General features: G+C 36.0%; 1 protein-coding gene across 4 annotated transcripts in view; it reads right to left on the reverse strand.

The window, feature by feature from the left end:
• The window catches only part of map3k15 (mitogen-activated protein kinase kinase kinase 15), a 150,248-nt gene that overhangs the window by 29,456 nt on the left and 107,923 nt on the right, over nt 1–12,869 (reverse strand). For all 4 annotated transcript variants that reach the window (XR_009511766.1, XM_059968014.1, XM_059968013.1 and 1 more), the window contains exons 18-19: nt 6,621–6,778; nt 5,431–5,614 (exon numbers count right to left, since the gene is read on the reverse strand). Coding sequence is in view for 3 of the 4 variants with exons in the window: in XM_059968014.1 (XP_059823997.1) it covers nt 5,431–5,614; nt 6,621–6,778 (342 nt within the window). In the remaining variant the exon portion in view is untranslated. The remainder of the gene's footprint in view (nt 1–5,430; nt 5,615–6,620; nt 6,779–12,869) is intronic.

A 12,869-nucleotide genomic window follows, 5' to 3' on the forward strand; every position in this document is an offset into this window, starting at 1 on the left:
TAAATTTCATTCTTCCAATGATCAATCCAATTCCATACGATTTCCGAGTAACTGCAATAGCCTTTTTGGCTACTGCTAGTGCAATTTTTATAAATTCTTTCTGATATTTATTCAATTTGGGTTTCGATTTTATCCCTTCAATATCGCCTAGTAAAAATAATATTGGATTATGTGGAAGTTGTGTTCCAATAAAACTCTTAAATTTGTCCAAAAAGGTTGAATTTTGGAACAAGACCAAGTAGAGTGTAAAAAAGTACCGATTTCTTGTTTACATCGGAAACACTGATCGGGTAAATTTGGGTTTAATTTATTTATTTTTTGTCGTGTAATATATAATTGATGTAAAAAATTATATTGCACTAACCTTAACCGAACTTTTATTGTATTTGTCATACTATCAAGAAATAGTCTTGACCAATTTGTTTCTTCAATTTTAATATTCAAATCACTTTCCCATTTTTGTCTTGACTTATGGACTCCTTGTTTAATTTCCTGTTTTTGAATCAAACTATACATACAAGAAATAAATTTTTTAGTCTTTCCTTTTTGGATTAAAGTTTCTATTTCATTAGATTTGGGCAATAACATTGTTTGACCTAATTTTTCTCTTAAATAAGCCCTTAATTGGAAGTAACAAAAAAGAGTGTTGTTTAATACTTTATATTTATTCTTTAATTGATCAAATGTCATTAATATACCTCTTTCAAAACAATCTCCTATATATCTAATCCCTTTTTGAAACCAATTATATAAAAGTTGATTATCCATTGTAAAAGGAATAAGTCTATTTTGAATTAAAGATCTCTTTACTAATAAAGATTTCTTTGTCTCATCATCAACATTTATCTTATTCCATAAGTCAATCAAATGCTTTAATATAGGAGATTCTTTCTTTTCCCCGTATCCATTTAGATTCCCATTTATATATAAAATCTTCTGGTGTATTTTCTCCTATTTTATCTAGTTCTATTCTAATCCATGCTGGTCTATCTCTAAAAAAGATGCAATAAATGTAAGTTGATTTGCTATATAATAATTCTTAAAATTTGGAAGTTTTAGATTAAATTTCCATGTCAATTTTTCCAACGATATTCTTGACATCTTACCTTTCCAAAGAAACTTCCTCACATATTTATTTAACTCTTGAAAAAACTTCTGGGGTAGTTGTATTGGTAGTGATTGAAATAGGTATTGTAGTCTAGGGAATATATTCATTTTTATGGTATTTACTCTACCTACTAATGTTATTGGTAATACCATCCATTTATCAAGATCTTCTTGAATTTTTCTCAATAATGGTAAGTACTTTAATTTATATAAATTCTTTATATCATTATCAACTCTTATACCTAAATATTTTATACCATTTGCCAGCCATCTGAATTGAATTATTAATCGACATTGACTATAATCTCCTTTAGTAAGAGGTAAAATTTCACTTTTATCCCAATTTATTTTATAACCTGATATTTTCCCATATTCTTCTAATCTATAGGATAATTTACGCAATGAGTGCAATGGGTTTGTTAAATAAAGCAGAACATCATCAGCAAATAAGTTAATCTTGTATTCTTCCTGATTAACTCTGAAACCCTTAATATCTGGGTCCATTCTAATTAATTCTGCTAATGGTTCTATCGCCAACACAAATAAAGCAGATGATAATGGACAACCTTGTCTAGTTGACCTTGTTAACTGAAATGATGTTGAAATTTGACCATTTGTCACTACTTTAGCTTTGGGATTAGTATTTAAGGTTTTAATCCATTTTAAAGAAGATACTCCTAATCCATATTTTTCCAATACCTTAAATAAAAAATCCCATTCCAATCTATCAAATGCTTTTTCTGCATCTAAAGCAACTACCACATACATTTCCTTCCTCTTTTGCGCCAAATGAATTATACTAAATAACCGAGCTACATTATTTGCCGATTGTCTATTTTTAATAAATCCTGTTTGATCCATATGTACTAATTTTGGTAAGTATTTAGATAATCTGTTAGATAAGATTTTTGCTATTATTTTATAATCAGTGTTTAATAAAGAAATAGGTCTATATGATGCTGGCTTTAAAAGATCTCTATCTTTTTTTGACAATACTATTAAAATAGCTGTCGAAAAAGATTCTGGAAGTTTATGCATTCTTTCCACTTGATGTATTAATTCCATAAAAGGAGGAATTAATAAATCTTTAAACTTTTTATAAAATTCAGGCGGAAAACCATCTTCTGGAGATTTATTACTTTAAAGTGATCCTCAGGCTTCTTCGACCTCTTTCAATGTAAAAGGCATATCTAATCCCTTCTGTTCTTCCATATTTAATTTTGGAAGAGTTATTTGTGATAAAAACCTTTCTATCTTGACATTATCATTTTATGATTCTGATTTATACAACTCAGAATAAAAATTCTTAAAAATTTCATTAATTTCAAAAGGTTTATAAGTAATTTTATTTACTCTTGTTCGAATTGCATTTATTGTTTTAGAAGTCTGGTCTGTTTTTAACTGCCATGCAAGGACCTTATGTGATCTTTCACCTAGTTCATAATACCTCTGTTTAGTTCTCATAATTGCTTTTTCTGTTCGATATGTCTGAAGTGTATTATATTGTAACTTCTTATTAATAAGTTGTCTTAGTTTTTTTTGTCATATTTCTTTGAGATTCTTTTTCTAATTTTGTAATCTTTTTCCAATTGATCTATTTCTATCATATATTCCCTCTTAATTTTAGAAGTATAACTTATTATCTGGCCTCTCAAATATGCCTTCATTGCTTCCCACAATATAAATTTATCATCAACTGAATGTGAATTTGTATCCAAAAAGAACTGAATCTGCTTTTTCATAAAATCACAAAAATCTTGACGTTTTAGTATTATTGAATTAAATCTCCATCTATAAATTGATTCCTCTTTATCTGTCATTGTCATTATCAAAGGAGAATGATCTGACAATATTCTAATGTGTATATTCCATATTTTTCACTCTATCTTGAATATTTGTTGATAATAGGAAAAAATCTATCCTTGAATATGTTTTATGTCTATTTGAATAAAATGAATAATCTCTTTCTTTTGGATTAATTCTTTTCCATATATCAATCAAATTTAAGTCTTTCATCAATGATAGAGTTAATTTTACTACTTTTGACTTTGTGACAACCTTTGTTGATCTATCTAAAACTGGATCTAAACAAAAGTTAAAATCTCCACCTATTAATATTTTGTCATGTGCGTTAGCCAAATTCAAAAAGACCTCTTGTATAATTTTTACATCATTTTCATTTGGTGCATAAATATTCATAAGAGTCCATAGTTCTGAAAAAATTTGACAATGTATAATTACATATCTCCCCGCCAAATCAATTAATACGTTTTGTATTTTAATTGGTAAATTTTTATTAACCAAAATTGCAACTCCTCTCGCCTTTGAATTAAATGAAGCTGCAATAACATTTCCAACTCAGTCTCTTTTTAATTTCTGATGTTCTATGTCTGTTAAATGTGTTTCTTGTAAAAAAGCTATATCTGTTTTCAATTTTTTAATGTATGTTAAAATTCTTTTTCTTTTCACCGGTCCATTAAGCCCATTAACATTAAAACTTAAAAAACTCAGTAAATTAGTCATTATTTTTAATTATGTTACTCCAATCTATAATAATACCTAATCTTTCACCTTTCATGGTATCTTGGGAAATCTTTTTAAGATTCTCCATGTTGCTCTGTGTGTGCCCACCGATCATCCAGGCGGAGATAGAAGAAAAATAGAGTATAAAGAAAAAAACAAAATACCCTCCTACTAATGTTGTGAAAAAAAACACAACATTACCGCCCTCTGTTGTACGGGTCATGGCGATCGCCATGATTATACACGTGAATCCCGTAGTAATCGATCCAAAGCTCCCCAGCCGCCCGGCAACATAAAAAAGTATATATATAAGAAGAAAAATACTATTCTCAATTAGTATTTCTGAAATTTTGCTTTTCTCCCCTGTATCATCCTTAAATGTCCATCACTTCCATTCACTGTCTCTATCTTCATCTTTAATCCATTATGCTTGGAAATCTCTATGTATAATTAGCGAATAGATGGAAGTTTTTGTGTGAACTCCTCCGCTTCTTGATAATTGGTAAAAAAATCTTCTTTTTCCCTTCTCCAAAAAAATTATCAGTGTTGCTGGGTGACGCATTATAAATTTATAACCCTTTTCCCATAAAACTTTTATCGCTGGGTTAAATTCCTTCTTTCTCTTCAAAAGGTTATAACTTATATCAGGATAAAAAAAAAGAACTGCCTTCTCTGCTATCATCAATGGCCCCTTTCTCTTTTTGGCACATTGGGCAGCCGCCTTCAGGATCTTTTCTTTATCTTGGTATCTTAAGCATTTTATCAAAATTGATCGTGGATTTTGATCAGCTTGAGATCTTGACCTTAAGGCTCTATGAGCCCTTTCGATCTCAATTAGAGTTTCTCCTTCCATTTCCAATTTTTCAGGAATTCATTTTTGAAAAAAATTATTGGATCTTCTCCTATATCTTCTTTAAGTCCAACAATTTTAATATTGTTTCGTCTACTAAAATTTTCAAGCTTATCAATTTTTTCCATTAATTGTTTTCTTTCTGATGTCCAGGCAGTAGTATCATCTTCCATTTTATTCATTCTTTCAACTATGTCTTCCGTTGTAGTTTCCAAGTCTATAATTCTCTTTTCCATTTTTTCCTGTCTTTTTGTCATTTTATCAAACATCATCTCCATATTTATCACTTTTTAAATTACTTTTAATGCGTTTAATTTTTCTAATCTATGCATTATTTGCATCAAAGTCTTTTCTATATTTCCTGAAAAACTTTTACCTCAATCTTCGTCTGATTTTCCCAGAGAATCTGACTCTCTCTCAGATTCACTTTCACTTTCGGTTTCAGTCGTAACTGGGATTTGTAGTTCTGGTTGTTCCCGTTTGCGCATGCTCCTTCCTTCACGTTTGCACAGTTCTCGTTGGTCTTTTTCTTTAGAAATGGTCGATGTTGCCGCAGTTTCCTGTCCTGTATCGCCGGTGGTATAATGTACCTGAGCCCGCGGTTCTTTGGCAGAAGTAGGCCTTGATTCTGTTCCAACTTGAGCGGTCTTCGCGGAAGTAGTTTTCTTCATCTTCTGTTTGTGAGGCATAACTTGAAACAATCCGGAGTAGTTTATAAGTAACTTTTAGTAAGTATTGACTAACTTTTCTTCACTTAAACATTAATTTATTGATTTTTTTTAATAAACGGGAGAGCTGGGTTCCAGCATCTCGATCCTATGTCATCACGTGACGCCCCCTGCAATCTTCTGTTGAGTTGTTTCTGCTCATCCTTCTCCAATTTAATCATATAATCAGTTCTTATCTCTTCTTCTAATGACATTGGATCTTTGATTACTTGCAAGACTTACCAGTCTGTTTGAAGGCAATTTTATTCTTCTTGCCCCAACTAGTCTTCCTGAGGAAGGGATCCTTCAACAGCTCTGCAGCCGTGGCTCGCTTGGAAGGATCAGGCTCAAAGCAGCGTAGAATAAAAGACTTTGCATCTGTTGGCATAGATTCTGGGATCTCAGGGTGTATTTTAAACATTCCAACCTGTTGAAGAAACCCATCTTAGATAAACAGGAAAACTTCAAAACAGACGTGTGGCCTATTTAGAAACAATTATTCGCACCATCTGATTCAAAAAGTTACTTTCTAGAAAGTGCTCTAGCGCTATTAAAACAAAAACCACGCCACCTTAAAAGTTTCTTCTCTAGACAGTTGATCTGATCAACTATTCCTCTATTATTTTAATCACTGCACTGTAAACACTTTAAACCACTTTAATAATGCTGTTTACATTGTAAATACATGCTGACATTTATGTACTTACGGACATTTTTATTCCACATCCGTACGTTAAGTTCTGACTATGTAGTTCTTTATAACTACTGAATGTTGTTCTCTTTTTTGTATGTTGTGCCAACACAGCAAGCAAATTCCTAATCAAGTAAAGTGTCTATGGTGAATAAATTTGATCCCTGATCATACAGAACGGAGAAGTAGGAATAAAGAAAATATTGAATCGCCAATAGAAACAAAAACACTTTTGTTCTGTAATTTATTCTATGGAAACACACCCATGTTTATCATTATGTTATACCCAGATTTTTCTTTCCATTTTAAGACTTAAGACAGGAATTCAGGTACAATAAAACTGATAATCCGGTATCTGATCATTTGGAAATCCCAACCATTTGGCATTTGGCTCACCCATTATTCCGAAGAGTGCTTGATTTTCTGGAGACTGGCTTTGCTGCAAGTTCAGCATCAGGAATGGCAGGTATGAGGAATTCCAGTTGTTTTGTGACTACAGCTGAAACTCACACTGCTCCCTTTAACCTCGCTTGGTTCACTGAAAATATATATTACTCTGCAGTGTAATATTTCAAAGGAAGGAAGTGAAAGCATTTTGGAGTATTGATAGGATTAACATTCAATGACCTGGACAGTCTGCCTATCCAGCACCAAAGTGCCAGATTATCAGAGTTTGAGTGTAATCCTTTAGGAGTAAAGGCATACTCTGTAACAGCAAGAAGTGACACAGTGGCAACCTTACCTTAAACATAGCTACTTGAGGCTCCCCTAATTCGTAGAAGGGTTGTTTGCCAGTTGCCATTTCAATGATAGTACAGCCCACAGACCAAATATCTGCTGGGGCACCGTAACCTCGGGGGCCCTTGTCCATGATCTCAGGAGCCATGTATTGTAATGTGCCTAGATGGTTTGAATTAGACAAAGAAACCCATTGAAGAAAGGAAAAATTTTACCGTCAATGACACAGAAGTCCTTTTGTCACATATTAGCTATTCTACAATGAGGTACAGTGAGAGTAGAAGGAAGAATCTGATGCCTTCTTTACAGTGGGGGGGGGGGGTAAGATACCTTCCAAATAATGAGACAATAGTGTTCGAGATTCTGGAGGAAAATTATTTTTCTTGATTTCCATGTTTAAGAAAAGCATAAGAGAAAATAAAAACAAATAAACAAACCAATGCATGCTGATGATAATTTGACAGAATACATGTTCCATATATATTAGACATATTTTAGAAACACTCCTAGCTTCAATTAATGTGGAAGAAGACATTCTGCTTTTGAACAATTGCATAAAATAAGCAATGATGAGGCAGCAGCCAGTTTTACAAGTCTCGTAACTGTTATTTCCCTCGGCATTCTTGAGCCACAGTATAACTTTAATTTCCAAAGATATATGTTACTGATAAAATACACAGTTATATAGTAAAGGAAGTTGCATCAGTTTCATTCAGTCTATCAAGCATATCATTACCCACCGCATACTTAAAATTTACTGCTGATTCCCAAACATTCTATCTACAGTTAGTCTGAGAGACTAACATGGGCTCTATCCCAAGGAGGCAAGACAACCCTATAGTGTATTCCTTTCCTTAAAGCTTCCATGGCACTAGACCAAGTTTCAGTGAATTCTTCAGCACCTACACCTGCACCCTGGAATGTGCCAGTCTCCAACTATTGATTGTCAACATACCCTTACACTGGATTACCAGCAAATTTTAGGCACAGCAAACTCTGTTTTTTCACCAAGTTGATGATCTTGCAACAGATGATGCGTAACTTGGTCCATTCTTGGAAGCATCCTTAGAGCTCAGAATCCAATGTTGCACAGTTGCTCACGATCGACCCTGATGGAGATCCCAACCAAGACTTTCTGGAAAAGCCCACAGTCTGGCACTAGCAGTATAATAACTCATCCACACCACAGCAACCTAAGAATAGTGTGCAGTAGAGATGAGTCACTACCTGTGCACAGAGGTTTTCACAGGGATGGCCCCTCTTAAGATGAAGGCCTAGCTTCAGGGTTGTGGTGATGAGACATTCTGCCAAATGACTTTCACAGGGAAAGCACCCAAAATGATTCACCACTGTTTTTCTCCTGCAGAGGTTTTATGTAGACCACAGCCTATGCTCAAAGGTATTTTTCTGCATAAACCTTTCAAAAAAGGACAGGTAAATGGAATGTTTTTAGCATTCTTGCTTTTGTTTTAACTGTTCCAGGTTAATCTTTGAAGCATTTCTTCCGGGATGAACTGGAGAACTAAGGGCCATGATAAAGACAAGGGGAAAATCTAACATAACAATCCTGGGCAGGTTCATCCACAATTAGAAAGATGGTCAGTTAATTGACATTTGATATTTGCTTTGGAAATAATCTCAGCAAAGACATTGGTTTATCTCAAGGATGTTTATCATGTTTCGTATTCCTTGTGTGGTAGTTGTGCTAAGGCAAGGATAGCCTCAGGCAGTTGGAGTCAAGAAAGATCTTTGAAGTGAGACCGCTGGAGAAACCTCTGCTGACATCAGATGAGATGGGCTGGGGTGACTGAGGCAATGTGCACTCAAACCAGACAAGGGATGCCGCTGTAGTGAGACATTTTTAGAAAGGCCTTCCTAATACATAGTATCCCTTTCCACAATAGGGGGTGCTGGAGATTGACAAGATAAGATTAACAGAAGGATGTGAAACATATCCAACAACTAACCCTCTATTGTCCTTACTAACTTCAAAATGTCATCTGCTGTTCACTTGAAATTTCAATGGACTCTCTGTTGTGAATGGTGATTGATCTTGTGAGGAAGGAATTCAAACTTATACAGTGTATTTCAAAAGTATTCAGCCCCCATAACTATTTTCATACTATGCTCTCATTTTCAAAATTTAAAGTTTATTGAAGTAGGATTTTTGAGCTAATCTACAAAACATTGTGCATTATATCAAAAGAAAAGAAAAATTTTGAAACCTGTCAACAATTTACTAAAAATTTAAAAATTCTGAGGCTGAAGAAGTATTCAGCCCCTTTGAAATTACTCAGCTAACTTTCCGCAGGTGTGATGTGTATACTACCCACTCACCCGATTTTTAATGTAGAAAATTGGAGGATCACCTGTTTTCAATGAATTAATAAGAATAAATATCCTCTCTCTCAATGATAGGATAGGTTTTTCACTGACCAAACCAAAACAAAAACAAAGAACATTCAGGAGGAGTCAGGGAAATTATAATAGAGAAGCACAAGGGTACAAGACCATCTCAAAAGCACCAAACAGACCTTGGTGCTCAATGTAGTCCATTGTGAAAAAGTGGATATAATATGAAATCACAGCCACATTGCCTAGGTCAGACTGACCCTATAAACTTAGTTGCTGGAGAAGAATGGTATTTTTTAGAGAGGCTACTGTGATGTTAACAGTCCCTCTGAGAGAGCTGCAGAAACCAGTGGTTGCAACTGGAGATGAAGTTCATGGCTCCACAATCTCTAAGGCCTTGCACAAAAAGATTATTTATGGGAGAGTGGCAAGGAGGAGGACTGGCTAAAAAAAAAAGCATATCCTTGCCCCGTAAAGATGAAACATTGCTTAGAAATTACTGTCAAATTGTGGAAGTTAGCCTTGTGGTCGGATGTCGGATGTGACTAAAGTGGAACTTTTTGGCCTTAGAACTAAGCGGTGCATGTGACATAAATCTAATACTACACACCAGCCAGATAACACCATCTATTCTGTAAAGTATGATGGAGGTAGCATTATGCCATGGGGATGCTTTTCAGCAGCAGGGATTAGAAATCAGGTCATTATTAATGGGAAGGTGAATGCTGGTAAATACAGAGAGATGCTGGGTAAAAACCTGCTAGCCTCCACCAGAAAGCTTAAACTGGGGAGAAAGTTCATTTTTCAGTAGGACAACAACCCAGAGCACACTGCCAGTGCAACCATGGAGTGATACCCTTGAGAGGCCCGGTCACAGTCCTGACCTTAACCCAATCGAACATCTCTGGTAAGACTTCAAAATTGCTGTCATTCTGAGTAAGCCGCAGAAACCAGTGGCTACATCTAACAAGTGGTCCCCAACGGACCTGGCACAGCTTCAGCAATTTTTGCACAGATGAATGAGAAAATCTTGCTCCATCACATTGTGCAAACCTAATAGAGACTTATCCAAGAAGATTGTGTGTGTTTGTGCGCGGGTGCACCCTGAACTATGGTGGAGTCGTCGGGGCGCCGTCATGACAAGCTTTTTGCACAGATCTTTTGGTGACTGCTCATCGTACGGCGTGTCTTGGGCATCTGAAACTTGGTGGAGTCCATCCGCCTATCCCTCTCCAGGTTTTCTTTTTAAATAGGTTGAGTTGCTAGCTTGACACTCAACCCAGGCACGGATGGAGAGCGTGCAAGGGAGCCGGCTGGATTTGAACTCGGGACCTTTTGACCTGAAGTCCAGTGCTGATGCCACTAAACCATCAGCCAAAAAGATTACTGGCAGTAATTGCTGTGAGAGGTGGTTCACCTCAGCACTGAGCAAAGAATACTTGGAATTGCTGACATTTCAGTTTTTGAATTTTTAGTTTTTCATACTTTACAATATTCCATGTTTTATTTTGGGCTTTACTGTGAAAAAGCAGCATGTGATTCCCAAATAAAAATTCTCAGTTAAATTATTGAAAACCCCTGGTGGTAATGCTCATTTCTGTGAACAAAGGGATGGGGCTAAATACACTGTACAATTTACTGATAAGCCAATTCTGTACAAAACTTCTGTTCAGACGTCAGAACGGTGTGGGTGACTGGACCCATGCTGTTCCCTTTGTGCACAAGTAACATAACAGGAATGGTTGAATTGTAAGAGTGTGTGTGCTCTGGGCCCACCTATTTTATTTTATTTTACTATCACAAAATGACAGTTACTTGGAGGTTCCACCGAGACGGCTAATCCTTGACTTTGTTATATGGGAGAAAGGAATTCAGCCCTGGTATCTGATCAGCACAATCACATGCTGCTCATAGGTGAGTAGGAGATTGGGTCTAAGCCTGCTGCAGGAAGGCAAATATCACTGTGTGGAGTAGTCAAGCTGTGTCACCTTAGTCACTGAAATAGGAAAGCTGTAATGTTTAACAAAAGTTGAGCGTGGAGTCTCGCACGAGGTTGCTGTGTCTGGGCTGGAGTCCAGCACGAGGTTGCTGTGTCTGGGCTGGAGTCCCGCACGAGGTTGCTGTGTCTGGGCTGGAGTCCCACATGAGGTTGCTGTGTCTGGGCTGGAGTCCCGCACGAGGTTGCTGTGTCTGGGATGGAGTTCCACACGAGGTTGTATTGGTTCGGGTTGGTTTCCCACATAGAGCACAGAAAAATCCTTTAAGTGTTTTAAAAAGGAATTCTGAAATGTACATGCCATATGCCTTGATTGTGTGTGTGCGTGAAAGTGCCATGTTCCAGACTTCTAAAGGACTCTGATAGTGTGCATGTTTGTATGTTATGGACCAGAAAACATTAGGTATGTTGAAAAGTGTATTGCACGGTGGAATATACTAAGTAAAAGTCTGCAGATGGGTTGTTAAAGAAAAGAAAATGAGAGAAGACTGTATGGTGGCCTCTGATTTTTCAATGAAGATGTGAAATGTAAAAACAGTCAGATGAATCTCAGCAAAAAGCAGAGAAAGTGAGCAAAAGTTAAAGGAAAAGACAGAAACATCAGGAGAAGTTAATATCGTCTACCTCAGTGCTTGAAAAGAAACAATTAACACTGGAGTCTGGTGGTGAACTAGGTGTTGTCCACATGCCTTCCCCAGGCACGGTTTCAACAAGGCTCACACCAAGTGTCTCTCAAGAGTACTTGGCGAGGCTGGCATCAGCTGGTGCCCTGCCACAGATGGAGGTTCCCAATAGCACTACGAGAGACGGGAGGTGGAGGGATGCAGAGGCGATGAGCAAAATGTTGATTTCAGTGTACCTTGAACTCATCTAGTGAGAGCCATAAGAAAATGTTTCCTTCGCACGGTAGATCGGCATAAAATATACTGTTGTACAAAAGACAAGGATGCTAATGAATACATAGACCTTGTGTGTAAATGTTTACAAAAGTACCTGGATTAACTCTAAACGTAGGGACACCCATTTTAATAAATGTTATTGTAAATAAATTGCAACCTAGCTTAAAGGAAAATACGTACTGTTACTTGTGATACGAGAAGAGTTAAGTAAAATTGTATTTTACAATATTGCCAAAAGCAATTACAACATCAAAAGATTAAATCCGTTAAGTGAATAGAGACAATATTTGTAGACTTTCCAGGCTGCTTCACTATGGCCTCTGGGCAATATTGTACATTGATTTAAAGGTATTACAAAGCTGTCCTGTAGAACTTGAATATTATTTTAACTTATTGCTTTGTTTTATATTTAACCAAACTGACTGTGACCAAATTTTGGCTCATCTTACCAGATTAATTTCTGTTTAAAATTTTACTGAAAACTTCAGTCTTAACATTACCTGCTTTATACACATCTGGCTCATTTGACCCATTTGTGACTGGTAATTTTTGTTTTAAGTAACATAGTTGTTTAGGGAATACTATTCTAAATGTGAAATAAATTCTAAATGGGTTTTTTGATCCAGCAAACATGGAAATAGGACAGTGAACACGGTGAGGGTAAAACACTGGGATGCTTGAGAGGGGTATGTTTTGTTTGTGGACATACTAGCCACTGGGCTCAACAATACCCTCAGGCAAGGCAGCTTTGATAACAGTTTCCATCTTCAGTGCCACCCGCAACATAGACTACACAGTTTAAATAACCCATTCCCTAACTGTATTTAATAACTTGTACAATTTTAATATTGCCCATTGTAAAATGCCACCTAATGTAAGACCCTATGTAATTTTTCTTTGATAGCTTTATCTCCTAATTTGATACTGGAAGAAGTGGCGTCTATATGTCATATAACAGGTAAGATAGCACAGTTACCTTCCTGCTTTGCTCAACTCAGCTGAGCCT

Source organism: Hypanus sabinus, chromosome 4 (genome assembly GCF_030144855.1).
Source record: "Hypanus sabinus isolate sHypSab1 chromosome 4, sHypSab1.hap1, whole genome shotgun sequence".
Lineage (NCBI taxonomy): Eukaryota > Metazoa > Chordata > Chondrichthyes > Myliobatiformes > Dasyatidae > Hypanus > Hypanus sabinus.